General features: G+C 41.0%; 1 protein-coding gene across 3 annotated transcripts in view; it reads left to right on the top strand.

The window, feature by feature from the left end:
* The first annotated feature begins 3,551 nt into the window (after positions 1-3,551).
* The window catches only part of Gpat4 (Glycerol-3-phosphate acyltransferase 4), a 241,186-nt gene continuing 220,829 nt past the window's right edge, over positions 3,552-23,908 (top strand). For 2 of the 3 annotated variants that reach the window (XM_067152376.2, XM_067152375.2), the window contains exon 1: positions 3,552-3,788. In XM_067152376.2, coding sequence (XP_067008477.1) covers positions 3,636-3,788 — 153 coding nt within the window. In that variant the 5' untranslated portion in view covers positions 3,552-3,635. The remainder of the gene's footprint in view (positions 3,789-23,908) is intronic. The other variant, XM_067152377.2, reaches the window with a different exon arrangement.

Below are 23,908 nucleotides of genomic sequence, written 5' to 3'. Positions count from 1 at the left end.
ATCCTACAGGTTAACATCCAACTGAACGGCGAGAAACTAGAAAACGTTAACTATTTTCAATATCTTCGTAGTATTGTAACTAGTGATGCAAAGTCCTCTTCTGAAATCACTAACACAGTCCAAAAAGGAGCACAATTTTATCACCAAGTTAGGTCTCTTCTATGGGATAACCAAATATCTTTAAGTACAAAGAGAACCCTTTATCAGGTAGGCCTATACAGTATTTCATGCCAATAACAACCTATGACTTTGAAACCTGTACAATCAACGGTAGAGATAGTAGCAGACTTCAAGCTGCAGAAATGGAATACCTGAGTGCTACAGAAAATAAGAAGAGATAAGTTCCAGACTGAATAGATCCATTATAACACACAAATAAAGCAGTCACTAAGCAAAAAAGTAAGAACATCAAGACTCTTACCTGGAGGTCCCGGTGTTCGATTCCTGCCAGGTCAGAGATATTTGCTTGGATCTGAGGGCTGGTTTGAGTTCCACTCAGCCTACATGATTACAATTGACAAGATATCTGATGGTGAGATAGCTGCCCCAGTCTATAAAGCCAAGAATAATGGCCAAAAGGATTTGTTGTGTTGACCAAACAACACCTCGTAATCTGCAGGCCTCCGGGCTGAGCAGCAGCAAGGCCCTTTGAGGTTGTTTCGCCATGGGGTTTAGTTCATACAGCATTTAAGGTCCTTACGCCTGGCAAGATGATTGCTACCAGGAAAAATGCTGTGTATACTGGAATGAATGATCAAAATGCTGACTCAAAATTGAATGTTGTTTGTTGTTATTTGAAGGGCTGCTTACCCGAGGCGGTAAAGGCCCCTGCTCGGTTGACCTGGAAGGACATGGGTTTGATTCCTCATTCAGGAAGTCAAAAATTTTAAGGATCAGGATATCCACTGCTAGAGGAGGGCAAATGTGGCCGGGCATACAGCTAATCACTCTATCCCATCGAGTGCTGAGGTTACGGATAGTGGAAGCCTTTACCTTCCTTTCCTAGGGCCTTCATGGCCTGTACAGAAATGGCTATGGCTTTGGCATTTGCTCTTACTTCGTGCAAGGCTTAAAACGTCATGATCATCACCCCACCATGTACTTTTTTTTTTTGCACCGACACAGATGGATCTTATGGCGACGATGGGACAGGAAAGGGCTAGGAGTGGGAAGGAAGCGGCCATGGCCTTAATTAAGGTACACACCAGGCAAATGCTGGGGCTGTTCCTTAATTAAGGCTACGGCCGGTGCTTCCCATTCCTAGGCCTTTCCTATCCCTTCGTCGCCATAAGACCTATCTGTGTCGGTGCAACGTAAAACAAATAACAAAAAAAATTAAGGTACAGCCCCAGCATTTGCCTGGTGTGAAAATGGGAAACCATGGAAAACCATCTTCAGGGCTGCCGACAATAGGGTTCGAACCCACTATCTCCCGAATACTGGATACTGGCCGCATTTAAGTGACAGCAGCTATCGAGCTCGGTATAAGTACTCTCTAAGTGTTCGTGTGTGTGTGTGTGTGTGTGGGGGGGGGTGTATCTCTAGTGTTGATGTGGTATCTGTTTGAGATGAAATTGAGACTAGAATCAGAAAAGAAGCAGCTGTGGCCTATATGATAACTTTCATAGCATTCACCTGGGGCTGAAGAGGAAAATCACTTCTACGATGACAGAGAAAGGAGATGGTGGAAATTATAGTTTTAATAGGAAGTGGAGTACAACTGGGTAACCATTCTCTCTTAACAATGATAAAAGAAAAAGTATGGAAGAAGTCCGATCTTTCAAAGAATGAGGGTATCAGCAAATGAAAGGACCATGAAAAGCATGAAAATAGGATGTAAGCCTTATAAACCTAATATTGCCAAGGCTGGAAGAGAACAAGAGTTAATCAAACAATGTCAGATAGGAAAGATGAAAGTGAAGAGTATGGTTCACAAATAATAAGAAGAAGAAGAGAAGAAGAATGTCCGCTTCTGTGGCGTGTGATTAGCTGCCACCACCGGAGGCCCAGGTTCGATTCCCGGCTCTGCTAAAAAATTTGAAAAGTGGTACGAGGGCTGGAACAGGGTCCACTCAGCCTCAGGAGGTCAACTGAGTAGAAGGCGGGCAGGGGGAGGGTTCGATTCCCACCTTAGTGGTTTCCCATAGTTTCCCACTTCTCCTCCAGGCAAATGCCAGGATGGTACCTAACTTACAGTTACAGCCGCTTCCTTCCTTCTTCCTTGTCTATCCCTTCTGATCTTCCCAATCCTCACAAGGCACCTGTTCAGCATAGCAGGTGAGACTACCTCGGTGAGGTACTGGTCCTCTTCCCCAGTTCCATCCCCTGACCCAAAGTCTTAAGCTCCAGGGACACTGCCCTTGAGGCAGTAGAGGTGAGATCCCACGTTGGGTCCAAGGGGAAAACCAATGGTAAATGGATTAAGAAAGAAGGAAATAAATAATAATAATAATAATAATAATAATAAGAAGAAGAAGAAGAAGAAGAAGCAAAGACAATATCAGCCTCAGTCTCTACTCGATTATTACCGGTACCTTAGGTTTACTCTAGTTCCTAAAATAATCAGCCCAATTTTAATTCGTGTCGGAAACCTAGATTTACGGGAGGAAAGCTAGGCTATTAGGCTAGTATGAGTGGATTCAAAATTTAACATTACCCCTGAGAATAACAAATCAATGTGAAATGGAAGAGAAGATTGCTAGAAATTGAAGTTTCAATGACTAAACCGTGAATATTTCACCACTATACCCAATGTTCAAATTTTAGTTCATGGAAAATCTGTGCTGGATGTAATACCGTAAAGGAGGAACACAGGGTCTGATTTCTTCAGATAGGCTGAAGCTTTCTTATGGCATAAGAAGAAAGAAAAACAAGCAATATTACAGCATCAAAGGGAAAAGTTGAACTCTTTTCTTTTTCGCTTTTTATATGATTATATATTTATCATGAATTTGGATGAGTATTCTCCATTGAATAACTTTGCAGTCAGCGATGGAATTTGAACCTTTCACGAGCAGAGGAAATGAAGAACCTTCCCAGGACACGCATTGGCCCTACAGTAAGCGCTCTGGCTTCTAAGCTACACCATTGAGCTGAGATGTATGGAAATGTAGTATAATGTAAATTATTTATATTTAGACATTCTAGTATTTTTGTTTTAAGCCATGAAGTTTATTCTGAGATATGTATATACTTGAGTTTTGTGACGACATTGCAACACTTTCTCATACGGAACTATTACTGTATTTGGTATTTTGTAACATGCTGCTGTATTAGCTGTTACTGATGTGTACAAGACTATTTTTTTTTTTGAATACCGGTACCAATTTTTTGCAACTGATTAAACATCTCGTACAAACACCCGTACCGTACACAGTTTTATTTCTTTGTACGGTACATTCATTTTTTAACCAGCATACTAGGAATCGCTAGCAATCACGATTGATTATGAAGTCTGCACGATTCCTATTGGTTGAGGAATTCCAGTCGGAACACGAATTAAATGCATGTTATCAGGAACTACGCTCTCGCTTTATCAGCCATCAGTGATCTCACCTCCCTCTTGCTCGGCGCTTACTTGTCAGTACGTCAGTAGTTCATGTCGTTGCCGATTGGCAGGACGAGTAGTTGACAATATGGCGTTGCTGTGGACGGTCGTTACAGTTTCGTGCTCGATATTCTTAACCCCGTTTTTAATGTTTTTGTTAGCAATTATATTTTTAGCGTCTATTGGAAAGTCTTTAGGTGTTCGAAGATTATATGTGAAAATATTACTCAAAATATTCGAGGTAAGTGGAAGGTTATCTTATTTTTAATATTTCTTAATAGGCCTAGATGCATGAAGGGAAGCAACTTATTTAGATGCTATTTCAGTATTCAGAGTAGTGACAGTTTTACTAAATCATATAAATAATCTTGCTGCTGCAGTAACGTTTCACATTTGCAACTTTATAATCAGTGTCAGTCTCTCTGGCGTTAATTACAGTTTTTGATGAACCTAGTCATTTTTATACACGAAGTAATTTTGAAGGCAAAGGAACAAATCATTTTGGTAAAATGTCACTATTAATAAATCTGTGAATATAATGAACCCAGTAGATTGATTCTAGAAGTATTTCTTTGCTTAGTGAACGTTCGTCAGATATCAATCAGTTACGGTATATTTTCTGGGTTGTTTGACAATCCAAAATTTGGTTTGAATTGTCCGACATTTTAAGTTAAATATTTTATAATACTACAGTCTGGCCGTAACATTTATATAGAGCTACGACATTTGACTGGAATTACTTGATGTTGAAGATATCACTTGAGGGGAAATGTTAATAATTTGACATATCAGTGTCGAATTACAGATTCGTTTGATTGCAATATGGTTATGCCTTCTGCGTTTCATGCTGCCTAGTCTTAACATTTTCAGGTTAGATTGTGTCCTAAGCATTCGCCCTTTAACTCTAATCCATTTTCATTATGTAATGCTTCCTATTCATAGAATTTGGTTCTGAAACTACTTTTATATACCGTACACTTTTAAATTTGTAGGCATCCCATCAAGCTATTTAGGCCTAACCCCCCCACCCTTTTTTTTCTATTACGAACTGTTCATAGACATAGGCCTACCCTTGTTTCTAGCACCGTATTAGATTCCTTGTTCGTAGACATAGGCCTACCCTTGTTTCTAACACCGTATTAGATTCCTGCCTCTCGCCTATTTTATTTGGGTTTTTGAACATGTGTTGCTGGTCTCTTCGTTCTGTTTTGAGATATATTTCTAATTTCCGTATTGCGACGACTTGTATTTCTATTTCTTTCACCCGAAGATTCTTCGGCAATCCGTATGTCTTTACTGAAACAAGATTGTACTTCTGTTAGTCATTTAGCTTGGCAGTTTATGCATAACTGTTATTTTTCTTTGTGTAGCATTTGACTTGATAAATAATGAAATGCTTTCTCTGCCTTTTCATCTTGCGTAGATAAATAATTCAGTATCTCTGGCGTGTTCATATCTATATCCTAAACAGATTGAGATATAACTTTAACTCTGGCTTTGTGAAAATCAACTGAAAACTTCTAATTTCCGTAGTACACCTCTTGGGCGACGTCCTGGCTTTCTATGAGCTGTTGGGATCCATTTAGTCATCTTTCGATTGGTTTAGTATTCGTACCCATTCCCATGCATATGTCATACGGTGGATGACAGCCGATCAGGATCGGCGTAATTTGGGCTAAACTTGACTGTTGATCTGTTGAAGTTATAATGCGATTAACTGCGGCGCTCTGTGTTGCGCAGTTGACAGCAAGGTTTTGTGAATGTTGGTTATAATTCCTTGTCCTTGGTTTACTTGACAAGGAAAAATGGCCAAACCTCGTTATTCTGATGGTAAAATGCAAGGTTTTGCCAAATTTTATGATCACCATTTATCCTTTGGAATAGTTATTAGACATTATTTTAATATTGTATATCTTTGCTGACGTTCGTACGGCAGTAGAATCCTTTACCTGTATTTCAGGGATAAATTAGGCATATTGCGTGTAATATGAAAGTGACTTATCATTGTCTTGCCATTATGTTTGCGTTATAAATTAGTTGGGTGTTTCGTTCAGTTACATTAAAAGGGTTGAGATTTCCATTTTTATTAAATATTTGGACTAAATGGGATTCATTAAAGTTTTATCACAATCTTCAGATTTTGTTGTTGTACGACTTAAATTTCGCTCTTTTGGTCTACCTGTATACAGGTTTGAACTAGTATTTTTTGATGCTGGTATTCCTTGGGCAGACTATTCATTGACCTTTGTTGGACCATGATTGAAGATAAAGTTAAATTTCACTGACCCAGCATAGAGTTCATATTAAAGACTGTAAGGAATGAGACTTCGGACCCAGTTTCTTGGCTTGATAGCTCTGATCTGAATGCAGGTGTTGACCCCCGCGATCGAAGTCCAACATTCTTGTTTGTGTTACCAGAGACATCACTTAACTTACCTGACATAACTTAAGTGATCGGTGAAAAATTTCGAAGGGCCCTAGTACAAGCACGACAAGTTGAAATAACTTTAACTACAGATTGCCTTAAATGCTGCTTGTAAACTTGCTCAATATACAAATACGCTGAGTTTGAAACTAAATATTCCGTGTAAGAGATCTTTTTTTCTTTTGTACATTGAACTTAGATTTGCTATTAATTTTACCGACTAGGACAGGTCTTACGGCGACGATGGGATAAGGGCAGGGAAGGAAGTGTTCAAACGGCGGCTGTTTCAACCATAGATTGTGGGGAAAACCCAAGAAACTTTTATTAAGGCACATGGGAACGTACCCATCGAGTATGGTACAACTTTTAAAGAATTGCATCTTTCTGGTCTCGATTACTCATGTCATTCGATAGTATTTTAAACTACTGTAATACATGGTGGACGAAAGATCGATTTTAAAAAATGAGTAGAAATAGCACCTTTTAAACACGCCTTAATTGAGGGGTTCTCCGAACTTGGGTTTGATTTGTAATTGACAAATGTAACCTTGAAGATAAAATACCAATCTTTGAGAGAAATATAATAGTCTCCACTTATCAGTCGCATTTGACATCTACTGTATTGTCATATTTATGCTTTGCTTCTCTCTACTATTCTTTCTCATACACACTTTTCTCAAAGACTGAGAGAATGAGCAATGTCTTGTGGTTTGTATCAATTTCTATGGGACTTCCTTTTCAAGAACTGTGTATAATAGTTAGTACAGTACTTAGACCTAATTGCATAATCCGTATGTTCCTAGTATAAGCTCAGTGTGGAAAATTGATTATTGAATATTGATTAACTTTTCGCGCCGAGGAGCTTTGATTAAATCATGATCGTTTAATATTTATAGTATATTAAGTCTGCGCATGTAATACTGTACCTATTACATCTATATGGAATATGTTGAACTTCAGTTGATGGCCACTACAGCGAAAGTTCCCGACTTTATCTCCAATGAATTTTTATTCTGTGTTTGCATCCTATCCGTCAACGTTTTATATCGTGTTTGCGTTATGAACGGAATGGAAATTGGATTTTTTGTTTGCGGTTCGATTTCTTCTTAGATCGTCTTTCCATGTATGAAATAAAATCATTTAAGTGAATTGTTGCGTTTCTTATACAGCACGAGAAAAAAAGGGCGGGGGGGGGGGGGTGCGTTAACATTGCTTCAAAGACCTCGATACCAGTAACGCTTCTCCTGTTGTGCCTTTTTTGAAAATATTATTGTAAAGTGTCTGGCTCTGTGGCTGACTGGCGAGGCGTCTTGGTGTTTGGGTTCTGTTGCTCAATAGGTCATGTATTCATTCGTAACTGGTTAAATCCCTTGTCTCGGGGACTGAGTCTTTGTGCTGTACGCAACATTTCTGCTACTCGCGCACAATACTTATCCTCCAGCAGGTTAATACCCACACGATGATTATTATCCCGCCTAGTGGCCATGATCGTTGAAGCGTGAGAAGTCTGTATGATCTGACACAGTGGTTGGCCGGTTTCAGTCCCGTTTGTCGAAAAATGAAAATAACAATCAGAATGTTGACGGGTAGGGGAGATGGTGGTATACAATTCCCAATCACTAAGATTGCGTTCCAAAAGCCTGAATTAAATTCAAACCGCTACGCAATGCTCATATGGAGTGAGGGCATGTGACGCTGTTGGTGATTCGTCCGTCGGATACTGGCGTAAAACCTTGAGCATATACCTTGGTGCTAGGGATGGGCCACTCGATCGCCTGCTCGAGCAGGCTCGAGTGCTGACGTCACGAACTGGTGTCGAGCGTGGTCGAGCCAGATCGAGCAACACAGAATTCCCTCGTGACGTAGGCTTGCATGTGCGCGAAGCAGGAGTGTGTGTTAGGGCTCGAGCCACAATTCAGTCTGCACTCATTCACGTTGATATTCACCATCCGGCACTACGCGTAGAGTAGAAGTAGAGTCATTAGCGATAGCGTTCATTCTACAGAAATACATACGTACCGTAAGTCATAGTGGACGCATCAGTTTATTAAATCCATATATGCCCAGAATTACTTTTTTTATCAAATGGAAGTGACTGCTCGACATGGCGATGAGCTCTGCATAGTGATAGTATTTGTGTGGTTTTCCTTTCGTTACTTGGCCGCTACTTCCATTCTTGGTTCTTCTGAACATTGTATGTATCATTTTAATAATATATTCTGTTCAGTTTTATTATAATGCTATATTTACTATTTCTCCTACATAATAACAAAATGTGAACAGACCTGACGTCCTGCGTCCGATATAATATAACTGGGTTTTTTGCTATTGGTTTTACGTCGCACCGACACAGATAGGTGTTATGGCGACGATGGGATAGGAAAGGTGTTAGGAGTGGGAAGGAAGCGGCCGTAACCTTAATTAAGCTACAGCCCCAGCATTTGCCTGGTGTGAAAATGGGAAACCACGGAAAACCACTTCGAGGATGGCTGAGGTGGGAATCGAACCCACCTCTACTCAGTTGACCTCCAGAGGCTGAGTGGACCCCGTTCCAGCCCTCGTACCACTTTTCAAATTGCGTGGCAGAGCCGGGAATCGAACCCGTGCCTCCGAGGGTGGCGGCTAATCACGCTAACCACTACACCACAGAGGCGGACTTACTTACATATTACGCCGTATCATTTCTCAGGCAATAATATTACTCTAGGATAACAACCATATAATCCATATACTCCTATGTTGTGTAAGGGATTCAATGTATTCCGTTAATAATGTTAAGGCGTTATCATTATAAATATTATTTTCATGGTACGAAATGTAACAAGCTATTTCTGAAATTGCCGGGTGAGGATATAGTTTGTTCAGTTGTGTTCCTGTACACACACTGGTTTCATTTCATTAGTACTAAAAGAGCAAAGAAGATTGCCACTCATCTGATTTAGTACAAGGTAATCACTCATAGATGGCAGGCCATACTCCTGCTCGAGTACTGCTCGAACTAGATCGAGCAGTGACGTCATCAGCTCGAGCTGCGCTCATGCCCATCCCTACTTGGTGCTATTCGACAGGAGTAGACTATATACTGGCACCGGGTTTGTCTCCCTACTATATCGTCCCCGCTATGGCGAATTAGGGAACCTGCAGTTCTAAAGTTTAGGTCTAGATGTTTAGGTAATGTCTACTCTGATAGCCATTCAGAATGAGCTGCATATGTGACTAACACATAAAACCAATATAAAACTTGAATTGACATGAGTAATCACAACTGTTTTCAGCTCTCCTATTTTTTTGACAATTTGCACATTCGTTAGTTTGTCATCTTTTCATATCTTTTTTAACTCCTCTGAGGTGGTCACAGAGCTCGATAGCTTAAGTGCGGCCAGTATGCAGTATTCGGGAGATAGTGGGTTCGAACCCCACTGTCGGCAGCCCTGAAGATGGTTTTCCGTGGTTTCCCACTCCTCGCACTTCCCTGTCCCATCGTCGCTATACGACCTATATGTGTCGGTGCAACGTAAAGAAACTTATGGGGGGAGGGGGAAAGGTTGACGTCAAGAGCATCCGGTCGTACTGTAAGCAGTCGCTGCAAAGATTCATCTTGTTCCATAACAGATCTCTTAGAGAAACTGGACAAGGGTTGGACATACAGATTATTATTATTATTATTATTATTATTAATAATAGTTTAGCAGAATCTGTAAGTTAACAAGCTTTTAATTAGTTAACTTTACTTTCGATTTTGTAGTTGTAGGATCGGGATCTCTAGACCACGTATCCTCTATTCGACCACTTTAATTTTACTAGATTTCTTACAATCCTCGAATATTGAGTTTTCGTTCGTATTCGGCCGACTCATTCGTTCTCACGCCGCAGCAGTGAGGCTGGGGAAGTACTTGTAGGTCTGTGCTCATTCGCCATTTGATACCAGGTTAATAAACATTGGTTTGAGAATCGTTGTTGAAGGCTACATAACAGGTATGGAAACTACTGATTTGGCTTTGAAGGGATAGATGATGTACAGTAGGAAGACCCAGATGGAATTACCTATGTATTCTGGACTAAGGCTATTGAAGGTGGTGTCTCCGAAAACCGTAAAAGAGTAGTTAGTGGGACGTAAAACAAATAACATTATTGAAGGTGGTATATCTTTTGTACGTGTGAATCGGTGGTCGTGCTGGTGTGAATGTTGCGTTTACCAACTGTTGTATGCTGAATGACTGTTCATTTCTCATATTTATGTATAGTATTTTAATATATTTCTATTCAGTGAACATACTTCAGTGTTACAAAGCGCTATAGAACTGGATTTTTCGGTGATTCCACTGACGGCGGATTTCCCGAGTGTGGTTTCCTTCCGGCTCTTTCGGTTTACTTTATAATAATATTTACCTTTGCCATTGCTGTAGTCACTGCAGAGGTTAGAAGATGGGTTCATCACATACCGTAGACAAGCTGCACAATGCAAGTGGTTAGGCACCCACCTCATTGTGCCAGGTATGCGGGATTAAACCTCACCGTCAGTTGGCGTTGAAGCTGCTGAAATAGGCCATAGATTTGTCACGCCAAAGAACCCTCTTTCTGAACAAAATCCGGGCTGTTATGACATAGCATTTAGAGCAATATTAATCGTAGTATTATTGCTCATAGCTCAATTGCTAATTGATTTCACAGAAAAGGTGTCTCATGCATGGCATTAGGTTTCGGAAGAGTATGGTACTAGTGTAACTTGTTGCGATATCCACATGTAATATATCAACGTGGAAGGAGTTTAATTTTGAACATTTGCTTCTAAAACAAGCATCGGACAGTGCTCTGGTGGCCTTGACAATTTAAAATGTTCTGGACGTAAACAGGATGTGTGCATGTTATGTTCTACTTAAAACGATTATGCGTGTCATGTGTCACTAAAGCACTGTCGTGAACTTTAGCAGTTGGTCCCTACCTATATAAACCTGGGAAGAAGCAAATGTAGCATTTACTCGTTGTTTGAAGCTTCAAGCTTTGGATGTGCACCACTGGAAAATGTAACTGCTGAATGACTTTTATTGTTGCAACACGTACGCACAATCTGAGAAAGAACCATATTCTTTCCATGTTCGTTGTCTTGGTTTACGACATACATTTCTGTCGCTACGGCCATGAATTGTTTGCAGAATGCACACTTTTAAACCTTGTCTGATCTAAGCTTCGAGAGTCTAGAGTGCCGTCTTCGTGATTAAAGTTCAGGGTCGTATGTAACTTTCATTGGTGTACTTTTTCAACTTTTCGTTCGAAGTTACACTCCTGTTACAAGTAAAGATTGAGGCCCTGCATCGTATTTCGACCTCTGGTAATTGTAATGTTATTGTTTATAAGTAGGGCCCGGATATTTATGACCTAAAGATGTTAAACATGCATTTATGGCCTAAAAATGTATTAAAAATATGACAAATACGACTTAAACATTTTTGGTCAAATTTTCGAAATCTTCAATATCTTGCCGTTGCTTAAATTACCGGCAACATTATGTTTAAAAATATACTTTTGAAATCTAGAACATTCAATAAATATTAATGTTATTATATTGAATTAGTTTACTCATTCCAGAGGTAACCCTCGACTCTGGACAGAATGAAATGAGTCACATTTTGATGGGCGATCAAAAAGAACTAAAATAGCAAATGGCATATTTTAAAGTTTTCAAATAGGAATAATCTTCTGTTTGTACAAAACATTGACTTGTAAGGGGAAAAGACCGCTCAACGTCGCAGGATGTTATTGGACCATATTTGAAATACGACAGATCAGGAAGAGTTCAATTGAGGCTCACTAGTATCGCTTGATACGCATCTCTCTATTTCTATACATGTTACCCTACTAATTCACAAAAATATATACTTCTAAGAAAGATAATTGTAAAAAAAATTAAACAATTAGATGTGAAAAATCCATCGTTGGGACGTCTGAAAGCAGGTTTGTGGAAATGGAATAAAATAAAAGTATGACAAAAAACACGAACATTCACGGGGGAAAAGATCATATGAGCAATTACTGGAAAATGACAAATGTTAAGAGCCAAAATGACTGTATATGACCCGTGAAAATTGCATGCCCTATTTAGGACATTGTTGATCACGTTCTATTTTCTTCCGGCTCGGCGATATAAAGTAATACAAGTAAAGGCTTTCAAACACCCTTTTAGTTTTTGTACCACCCAACCCCCGGTCTCATTTTTCGAGTGATCGGTCCCTTCGCGATTTTCTTGTTTCGATAGTCATTATCTCCCTGACCAGTAGGGGGCTAAGAGTTAATGTACCTTGATGGCTCTGGAACGCGTGCTTTATTAAATGTAAAATATTAATTTCCTGGAGAACCATTTGTTACTACTAAAATGTGACATTTCTTGCTCGAATACTGAATTTTAAATACATTCACTGGGCTTTATTTTGTGGCAGGACTATTAATTTGTCCATTTTGAAATGATCAATTATAGGAAAATCAGTAAAGCCTGTGTTTGAACTGAATGAGATATACCCACAAATTTTTACTCAATTGGTCTGGCAATAGTTTCGACGTGATGAGATGGAAAAGAAACGTGCTATCTCATTTCAATGTATTATGTGCTTCTTTGCAAATAATTTAAGCACTACAGGCCTATATTTTGTCGATTTTGAAATACATCGGGATGTGACAGTTTCTCTTACAATTCGATTGTTCGTTCAAAATTTCACGGAAGTCCACCCTACTGTTTCGAAGTGTTCTCTATTCGGTAGACTTCATTTTTCCCTTTTCTTAAGCGAGTTCGGAAGTACTCTCACAAATGTAATCGGTATACGTTGTTATGGAAGGCTAGATATATTAAGGAGGCCGACCGCAATAGTTCGGTCAGTTAGTAGTCTTATTTTCAAGATAATGGTGGCATGGGGATGTGGCTATTCCATGCTGTTGGGTTCCAATGTGTGAAAACTTTCCTGGGTCTACATTGTCATAATGGCGTGTCTTAAATTTTGTGCCAATTTTAGGGACTTCAAATTATTTACGAACTATCCTGGGGTAGGTTTATTGATACTCCAGAAAGCCACATATTTTAGTTTTTCTGCCAATCCCGTTCCTGTATTCGCAGTGGCGGCTGGTGCAGAAAATCATTTGTGTGCTGTAACCCATCCCCACTCCAAAAAATATTTAGAAACATACCGGTATGTGGTTTTCAAGAGGCTCTCCACTGAGGGTTCCACACTGAACAAACACGCGAACAACCCTAATACCAGTGGCGAAGCTATTAGTTAATGGGTAGGCAGGAAATCTTACCTTAAAGTTTCTTGTCGAGGAGTTCCATAAGTCGAGTTTTCTTGGTTGTAACATGGTCAATCACACGGTCCTTCAATACTTGATCACTCATCAATTCCTTCACAAGCATTTTCTCGTTAGAAATGGTACTAAGACTGCTGAGTCTTTCAATGTTCATTGAATTACGCAGAAATGTTTTTATCCTCTTCAGAGTGATCATACTCCTTACAGAGGAAGCCGTGGCCACAGGAAATATTTTTTTGCTAGCGGTTTTACCGACACATAGGTCTTATGGCGACGATGGGATAGGAAAGGCCTAGGAGTTGGAACGAAGCGGCCGTGGCCTTAATTAAGGTACAGCCCCAGCATTTGCCTGGTGTGAAAATGGGAAACCAGGGAAAACCATCTTCAGAGCTGCCGACATTGGGATTCGAACCCACTATCTCCCGGATGCAAGCTCACAGCCGCGCGCGCCTCACCGCACGGCCAACTTGCCCGGTACAGGAAATGTTAATATTAAATGAATCAACCTGACACTTCCTCATACACTGATTCAAGGTCATTGAGGACAATATAATGTAATTTTTTGAGGGGACAAATGCTTTTCTATATCGGAATAGGCCTAAATGTTAATCAATTCATTTTCCAATCTTTCCTTAGTAAAAAGGGATAAATGTTCATAAGACTGCTCAGTTTAATAGCAGGGAAGCTCTCTTTGTAAACTATGAACTGATTTGGATCTAACAACTCAACAAACTGGATGCTTTCAAAATCGCCAAACCGTATTTCCATTTGCATAATTAAGGTGTCACCACCAAACAAAACACACGCACAACAAAAAAGGTTCTGGGTTTCGGAACAGGCTGTTAACCACTAATATCGTGTATACCAAGAAAATTGAAATTTTCTCGCTACTTTACCGTCAAAATAATTAATAAGTTAATAACCAGATTAGGCATACATCTTTTGTATTTGGATTCACACTTCTCTTCGTAAGTCCAAGATGAGAACGGTTTACGTTTTAAAGAGTTCAAAAGACTCGTTAAGTTCCCGAAGGGGCCTACATCACATGTCATTTCAACGCGATTTTCAACCGGATGATGTCGGTCTCGTTTTACGCAACTAACAGTCCATGTCTGAATTGTTACAAATAAAGCCAATAACCTAATGCACGGATTTCCCACTAATTTCAAAGAAAAACGCACTTAACAATAGGGTACCGCTACTTCATTGTCACCTTCGCGCTGGGAATTACTGCGCTCTGAAATCCATGAGGCTTGCCTCTCTGGGTTCTAGACTTCTGGGTGAGAGGAGTGCGGGCGGTAAACCTATCTTCCCTCCACCACCCCGCGCCAGTCATCGAGCTGACAAGGGAAACAAAACAAAAAATCCTGCGTGAGACAACTTAGACTGCCTCCCGGTCAGAACAAGTGGTCTGCTATCGCCATCTAGCGGGGCGATCAGCGAAGCACATCATCTGTCATCATGTAGCACATATAAGAGATTATTGTTGATTTAACACAATAATAACAGCAGATAAATTTGTTACGATATTTATGTTTAATCCTATTTCATAGGGTAGGCATTGCCTCAAATGACTCCGAGTAGTTTCGCCACTGCCCAATACATAAACACATTCCTCATAAAAAAATTATAAAACTATATAATTAAACACATAACACCTACAATGGCAAAATATTCACGATCCCAAACACTTGGTGTGAGCGCGCAAAAACAGAACTTCCCAATGTTACCAATGTCATTGAAATAAACCAGCGACGGCGTAATGCAAAATTACATGTTATGTTTTTATAGTGACATTTAAAAACTAGACATTTTTAATTAAAGAAAATCACAATATCATGTCCTTATTTTGACAACATAAAGTACAATTATTATAGTTAATCGATTTACAAATGTGGCTATGGAATAGGCAAGTTGGTAGTATTCTATCCTCTTTGGTATTAAGAGACTTGGCGGGAACAGCTCTACAGTATTTTGTTTTCCCGTTTGCTTTGAGCGATCCCCCCTTAAATACTACCGCTGAGTCAAGGAGTGCCACCTGGCACCTTCCCATATCGGTCGTAATGCAAGTGTGACTAGTGCTAGTGCTGCCTCTGTGGTCGAACGAAGAATCGCTGTGAAGTGATGTCTTGGCTGTTGTTTCCACAGCCTATCGGAACACATTATCTTTGTATCGGAAACGTTGGGTACGCATGCGTAAAAGGCAGAGTTCCTGGTTTCCGGCTAAAAGCTTAGAAATTCTCGCTGAGCTGTGGGCACACAGCACTCGGCGTGGAGCGCACCAGTAGTTAACTGGTTGTGAGGGGAGTTGAACAATTTCCTATTCTTTGGCTGACGTCTTTTTCAATGCACTGTATTTGATTGTAGATAATATTTTCTAACGTATTTTTCCAACAGGCAGTGTGCTGCAGCACTTCAGCACATAAGGTACGGCCGCCCCTCGGTATTCGTAGGTCTTACAGCACTAATACCGTGTTCAAAAATTATGTAAGTAGTCCATAGTGAAGTTCGGAGCCCTCTGCCTTTCCGTGTAATTGGAAACATTTTTGACGATTTCTTGTCCCTCCGGCAATAGTTTTTACTAAAGGAATATAATAAGCCCTTAAAACAACCTCTTTCACATATTAATCCGATCAGTCCTCAAATGGTTGGCTAAAAGAGATGTGTGTATGGAGCCCCAGCTTGGTGCCATTTTCTCTAGTTGTGCTTAGCCTCCGCTCCAGTCTTTCTTCGCCGAACTGTAAGGGTTATTTCTTACTTTCTAGCGCAAATATATTAGATTTGAGGGATCGGACGTGTCTTCAGTCTTTGTTTAGCTCCTTAACCCACTACTTAAAATGTACTTGTACATTTTAAACTTTTATTTAAAGCGTGATTTAAGGATTAAATATTTTTTTCAAAATCTTACAAAAACCATCAATTATGGGGCTAGAGCATAGAGGAACCCATAAAAATAAAGTTATGGGTGGACGGTGGCTGGAAATTGAAACAGACTTTCGATAAGAGGCAGGCTTGTTAACCATAGATTGCGTGTTTGTATTATGCTAAAAATCTGGCAATCACTTTGGTAATTCATTAAACATCAGTTTTCGCCAATACATTCTTTCCCCCTTTGTTTCCATGAATTCAGTAGTAAACAGAAGAGTGATAATTTGGTTGTAAGAATTCTTCCTTGAAAAATTTACTTTTATGTGGATAGGGAATACTTTTCGCCGGTTACCATGTAGGAAGTTTGAGTTACAGTACGTGCTACACGGCGAATTTTTAATACCCTATGTTTAACATATGGCTTCAATGTGATTGACATGCGTTGAAGTTAAACAGCCCTTCATATCAGGAAAACCTCAGTATACAACTCTGGGTGTGTGTACGTACCAAATGACTGCTTTACTACAGGTAATGGCAGCATGACTCGTGCGAGGGGAATTTTACTTGGAAATTGAATCTTGTGAAGACCTTGGAGTACCCAGTTGGAAGGGATTGAATTAGCCTACGTGAAAACTTGCAAGTGGTAAACTGAGTCGTCGTTGATGAAAACAGAGACCAGATGAAAACAGCCCAGATGTACTGTTTGTGTTCTTTTAAATTGGAAGGCCCTTATGTGAACGATGCGAAAATCAGGTCATTCGATGATTATATTTCGCTGATTTTGTATTAGAATACTTTAGAGAGGAAGTATTATCATTTTATAGTATAATAATAATAATAATAATAATCATCATCATCATCATCTCAACCCCTGTTTGACACGCTATTATTGCAGACGGAAATCATGGCAATGGTTGTAGTATAACTGTCAGGTTAATGAGTTTTGTTTAGGTAATGCATTTATTTTTTAAATTTGAACAAGGAGGGGACAGTGTTTAGTTTATTAAAGTTCAGATAGAACTGACTATGAATAGCAACCTTTTTTGTTAGCGGCCGTACGTCGCACCGACACAGAGGTCTTACGGCGATGATGGGATAGGAAAAGAAAGGCCTGGGAGTTGGAAGGAAGCGATCGTGGCCTTAACTAAGGTTCAGCCCCAGCATTTGCCTGGTGTTAAAACCTCGGAAAACCATCTTCAGGGCTGCCGATAGTGGGATTCGAACCTACTATCTCCCGGATGCAAGTTCACAGCCGCGCACGGCCAACTCGCCCGGTAATAGCAATCTTAGTATGTTCTGTTGTGTCCAGCGACGTCACCTGGCTTGTTTGTATAGTGTGTCCCTTGAATTTAGAGTAATGAAAACAGAACTTTGACTTTGCTGGGTACGCGTGGTCTGATAACTAGAAAGTAGTAAACACCAGTTTTGCCAAAGCCTTAGTTGCTGGAGGAAGTATCTCTAAGTGTTTTACATAGTACATTCAGTACTTGGTTATGAGCTGGTAAGACATATTATATCGAGTATGTGGTACCGCATGGAGATTAAAGCTACATTCTGCTTGCGTTTGAATATATTGTCTATATTGTGTTGTGATAACTAGGACTCTTTATCAGGAAAAATGCATTCACTTCTGTCCCAAAAATATCAAAACATGGCGTAAGAATGAGGAAATACTGTCCACAATTTGCTTAAACGACCAGCAACAAACTGGCCACATCCCTTAAGCTCTTTTGTGCTTTCCATTTTGACAGCTTACTGCTCGCGAAATAGTTACCCTCTAACTTTAACTACAAAATATTTCCGAGGAGAGGAAATCCAAAATAACCACACACACTTGGCATTATTGGCACTGAATATATGGATAGTAATTCGGGAACGGATAAAAATGTATGACCAGATATGTACCTGCAATTTTTTGGGGCAAACTAGGACTTCAGGAAGGACGTTCGACCGTAAAACAGGGCCAAATCTATTTAAAACACCCTTCTCACCCGCGACTCTTCTAAAATACGGGAAGTATCAGGAGGAGGTCGAAACATCGTAAAATATGCATTTATGGGCCAATAAGAACAGTGTCGTAATGCTCACATAAGTTAGACATGTGCTTCATTTAACTTAGACCAAGATAAACGTGGCATCGTCATAGAAATCCGACCCTAGCGATAACTAAGTTCAGATGTGTCTTGCAACATTGTTCTTGTCGCTTGGCTTACTTCATGTTATAATGGTAAATAGCCTGTAAGCTATTGGGTCATAGGATCGGAGGTGGTTGTTGGGTAACACTGTAGTGTTGTAAGTAGCCGTGAATTGAATTGGGTAGGATAATACTTTGCCTTCTGTGAGACTTTGGTTTTTCATATGTTCAATTCGATGGACTTAATGCATCTGTGGAGTTGGAGCCTCAGAAGTCGTGTTCAGTTCGTTCAGGAATTCGTGCTCTAGGAATCTTGGCTCAAAATTATTCAATATAACAAGAGTACCATTGAATTTCAGCTCAAGGAACGGGGCATATTGGATAATTAGCGTGTGAAAAATTGATATTAGTTTGCTGAGGAACAGGAATTGGTTTCTTAACTTCTCAAGAATAACTTGGTTAAACCATACCGAGTTGCCTACTATTTGCATATTCTGTATTTAGTTTCGGAATATTCCGAAAGAGATTGCTCAGGTTACGCCGTATGTAATTTAGCTAACGCTCTTGAATAATCTTGAAATTTTCTTGTGAAGTGTACACCAACTACCTACCTACCAACCTATTACTGTGGATCGGTCGAAACTGGCTAGAAACTGCCATGAGCTGAATCCGGGCCTCTCAGACTAGAGAAAGTGTAAAAGGCTTGTGCCCAAGGCAGACAATAATATATAGCAGAGGTCAGTTAAAACGGATAAGGTTTATTAATATAAGCTTAGCAGGAAATATTAATTAATGGACACAGAACAAGCAAAATGGGGAAACACAGGGAATCAAATTCTCGCATACATACTTGGTGAAAATATCAATCCCAATCGAGTCGTTTGGCTCATCAAACTCTCTCATGAAATTCCTACACTGTCGCAACAAAGGCATAATGAAAGACGATAAAACTACATTCAATCGGTACTAGACAGTGGTAATTAAAATTTGGTTCAAATTATTTCTTTCTTAGAAACCAGACGTCATAGAGATTAAAGTAGCAGTTTTCACGCACGAAAATATCACGGCTCTCCAGATAAAGTGAAGCCTATTCTCAATTTATAAAAAGAATTTTGGCTCCCAACAATCTTCACAGAAACTGTATCACCAGAAATAAAAAAACGCCAGTGAATCAATACTGGCAGAAAAGGCGTATGAAACAAAAGGAGTTGCCATAGTTACGGAAACAAGCAAACATGAGTCGAGTGAAACGAGTAAAATTGAGTAAAATCCCGAAATAGAAAAATAAATCGGCTGAGCAAGCCGTGAACAAAATTGAGATAAAATAATGATAAAAGCAAATGTCCATTAGATACTGAAAAATAACACAGGTCCGATTATCATATAACACACACTTAGACCAAATATGCGAAGTAGAATGAATAAAAAATGTGTCAAGACACGTTACGATAGGAATCGTAACAGCATGACAAGAATCAGTCGATGCTCATGAGCTTGATCTAAGAGCACAATCAGATACCTGGGTCGCTGCAAAATAGGCCAGGCTCACCCAGTCAACACCATAACTAAAATTAACTTAAACGGCGCATAACACATTAATCTCGCATATCAAGGCGAACATGAATCGTACAGCATCAGCATTAAACCATATTACAGAACATAAGCTCAAGCGAGGCGTCGAAGCCGAAGATAATTAAAAGGTCTCCAATCGAAAACCACAAACTCATCACACACACACACGAAACAATCGGATCAGTGCTACCTTTCGCCTAAGGTAGGAACGATAATATAATAAGCAGACATGAAGAAAAAGGAAGGACAGTGAAATAAATCTGCAGCAAATAAATAAAAGAATACACAGGTCAGGGATCTCTCAGTAAACGAAACAAACATAACTACAGCAAGCCAAGGAAGGATAATTACCTGGAGATTGAAGGAATCATCGCATTGATTCTAGGTAATCATGTTCATTGACTCTGAACTTAGAGCGCCATACAATGTACAGCATCAATCTTTTCAAGTACCAATTAAATCAGATGAGAATCACCTACTGTCTCCATCTTTCTCATCAAAACCTTTATTGTCCCCTAGATCAGAGATCATACGAATCGAAGATAAATTAGAAAGAAATGCTTTGACAATCTCCCGTTACATAAGGTGCCTTCTGTCTAATCGGGATGAACTAAATGTCAAGTTAGGTATAGGGAATACTAACCAGTCACAACTGACTGATCTATGACATCGTAAAGAAAGCGATATTAGAAGATATGAAGGTAATTAGGTACAGCACAACTTTCCCACCACCCCTTGGAAAATGAGTCCTTTCCTTGGTGATCAAGCAAGGACTCGTTTTATATAAGGGTTAAAACTTAGTTAAACGCGCGCGCGCAACTATAACTAAACTAATAATGAAGGGTAACCCAGACATTTAGGAATAGCGAATATACACACATGATTATACACTAGTGTCCAAAAGTTAAGCATAATCACTAAACGAGGCCATACCGCCTGATAGGAATGCCAGACGGATTGCTGAACAAACGGAAGCTGAATCACACATATGTCACAACTTGTCCAGAAAGTATCAGAAAGGTTCTGATAGCTAAGGTACACCGTTGACAACAACTAACAAGACTTTGCAATGTCTTCCACAACAAAATAGGGTGTATGGTTACCGCTAACGGCCACACATGCTTCGCAGCGACGTGGCATGCTCTCTATCAGATGTTCCAAGAGCTCTTGTGGCAGTCGATCCCATTCCTCCGAAAGGGCAATGCGAAGGTCTTGGAGGGTCCTTGGTGGAGGCAGACGAGATGCATTTCGCCTCCCCGATGCGTCCCAGGCATGTTCTATAGGATTCAGATCCGCAGACCTCGCTGGCCAGTCCATCCGGTGATTGTCTTCCCCTGTCAGAAATTCATCCACCAGAGCAGCGCGGTGCGGTCGGGCATTATCGCCCATTAAGGGGAAGTCTGGACCAACCGCACCTCTGAAGAGTCGAACATGTGTCAGTACCTCAGTGTTCCTCGGACCTCCCATGAAGATGTGCAGGTCCGTACGGCTATTCAACATGCCGCTGCACACCATGACGCCGCCACCACCACCATACTGGTCCCGTTCCACGATGTTCCTATGGTTGTATCGGCTACCCGGTTCTCTCCAGATTGTGCGACGGGAATAGTTCTGCAAACTAAAGCGGGATTAATTTGGGAAGAGCACATGCCTCCATTCATTCATAGTCCAGTTTCGATGTTGACGGCTCCACAGTAAATGTGCCCGTCTCTGTGCTGGAGTGAGCGGGACGCACACCGCTGTACGTCGGGCGAACAGCCCTGCTGTTCTGAGCCTCCGGTACAGTTTGCCGGGAAACGGCAACCCCTGAGAAAGCTGCAAGCTCCGCCGACAATTGTCGTTGCAGGTGCACTCCCATTTCGTCGGGCGGTTAAGGCCAGATATAGGCCCTGCTGTGGGGTTGTCGACCTGGTACTGGCCTACGACTAACATCTCCTGTGTCTCGAAAGCCTGCAAATGACACTTTGTGGCACATTCAAGGATACGGCGACTTCGGTCTGTGTCTGGCATACTTCTAGGCGACCGAGTATTCTACCCTGTAAAAGGGGATACAAATGGCGTCGTTGTGCCATTGTTGTCACATTCACCACGAGGCTACACTCCGCACACTATAACAGGACAAACACGACTGAGGGAATAAGGGGCGCAGGCACTGGCTGTTTACCTTGCGGTTACGCCGCTAGTCACAGCAGGGAACACTCCTTTCCTATACAGAACGAACACGTAAGGTTGGTAGGTGCATATGTCGTGCGATTTGCGGTCTTTCCTGTTGCCCTCCTTACTCGTAAGTTATGCTTAATTTTTGGACACTAGTGTACAAACATGTATGCGTCTCGAAGGAATATGCAGGTACAGGTATTCGTTCATTAAGACCAACATAATGCTTCAAGAAATGGTATTTCCAGACAAACATATATTGTTGTTCAATAAATCACGATACTCGAACAAGTCTAATTCGGTCTTACTCAGATTTTCTTTCTCTTTCATCTTCAATTTGCCGATTTGGAATAGAACTCATACTGTCTTAAACATTCTTTGAAGAAGGGATTTACACACCTGAAACAAAAGGTCTAAGCGTATTGTTCTCTACTACAGGCTTATTCTTTCATTCAATCGAATCAAAATGGCACCGTATAATAAATTAGGAGAAATAGAGTAAATATTACGGATTCCTTGAATGCTACGATTTCAACGAGGATACATGGGCCTTGGACAAAACGTGGCTGGCGACGTCTTCTAATTTGAACGTCACAGGTCCCAGAAATTCGACCCCCTGCGGGTGGGGGACGCGCATGTGGAATACACCCGCGGTATCCCCTGCCTGTTGTAAGATGCGACATAGGTGCGGAACTGGATTGCGGTTGATCATGTGTTGGACCTCCTGTGGGTGGAAGGAGCTGAATACATTCACAAGTAATCCCTGCTTGTCGTAGGCTACTAGAAGGGTCATGTGGCCAATGTCCCCCCTCTATTTGTTACTGTTTTTTGAGGGTTCGTTGTAGACCGATACCAAATTTTTGATGTGCGTGCTGCTCGGAGATGGATATCTTACGTGTGTAATTACGCCCGAAAGCCCGCTTGTGAACACCCAGCGATCTTGCATGTGGGAGCGGCAGTAGTATCCGCCTGACAACACAGGTCCCCGCAGAGCCGAATGCCAGGAGGACACATTTGTTTTTTATTTTTTCGCTATACTTAGTGCTCTGTATACGCTCTGGTGTACGTGCTATTACGGGTGACTGGAGTGAGGGACTCATCGTGCTCATTGCCGCAGTTATCCCGTATTAGGCATCGTCCAACATCGGAACCCGGGCAGTAACTGCTATGACTAGGTGGGTATTGCCTTCGCAGCTTGGTTCGGCTACAGAGACCTCTGATCGGAGTGGGTGGCATTCGGAGAGGATGATTTCGGGAATGCCGGGCTGAGTGACTCACACGGTTGAAGCGCTGGCCTTCCGACCCCAACTTGGCAGGTTCGATCCTGGCTCAGTCCGGTGGTATTTGAAGGTGCTCATATACGTCAGCCTCGTGTCGTTAGATTTACTGGCACTTGAACTCCCGCGGGACTAAATTCCGGCACCTCGGCGTCTCCGAAAACCATGAAAGAGTAGTTAGTGGGACGTAAAACAAATATTATTGATTTCGGGCATGACTTCGAAACGAAGTCGCCCATCCCAAGGTGGTCCCCCACCGAAGTCTTTAACTTTTGCTTCCCTGAGAGGTTCAACTCCCTGGGATCATGCGCAGCGTGGAGGAATGGGATCCGGCTTCCCTAGGTTTCTGGTTCCTACCAGAACCGATGGACACGATTTTAAGCTGGTAACATCGATACCTTTTATAACACACATTCAAGGCGTCTACGGCGAACTTGAGGATCTCAAAATGCGCAACGGTAGTTTGCTTTTGAAGACTCGTACAGCACTGCAAGCTGATCAGTTGCTTAAGTGCGACCACTTTGGCGATATCCCCAAAGTGAAATCTGGTTCGCGGAGTCATCTTTCACCACGACAGGGAATTGAATACTCGCATACATACTTCATGAAGATATCAGTCGCAATCAAGTCGTTTGACT

The sequence above is a fragment of the Anabrus simplex genome, chromosome 8 (genome assembly GCF_040414725.1).
Source record: "Anabrus simplex isolate iqAnaSimp1 chromosome 8, ASM4041472v1, whole genome shotgun sequence".
NCBI classification, from domain to species: Eukaryota; Metazoa; Arthropoda; class Insecta; order Orthoptera; family Tettigoniidae; genus Anabrus; species Anabrus simplex.
Note: the sequence above shows the minus strand (reverse complement) of the source record. Positions and strands in the feature narration are given on the sequence as shown.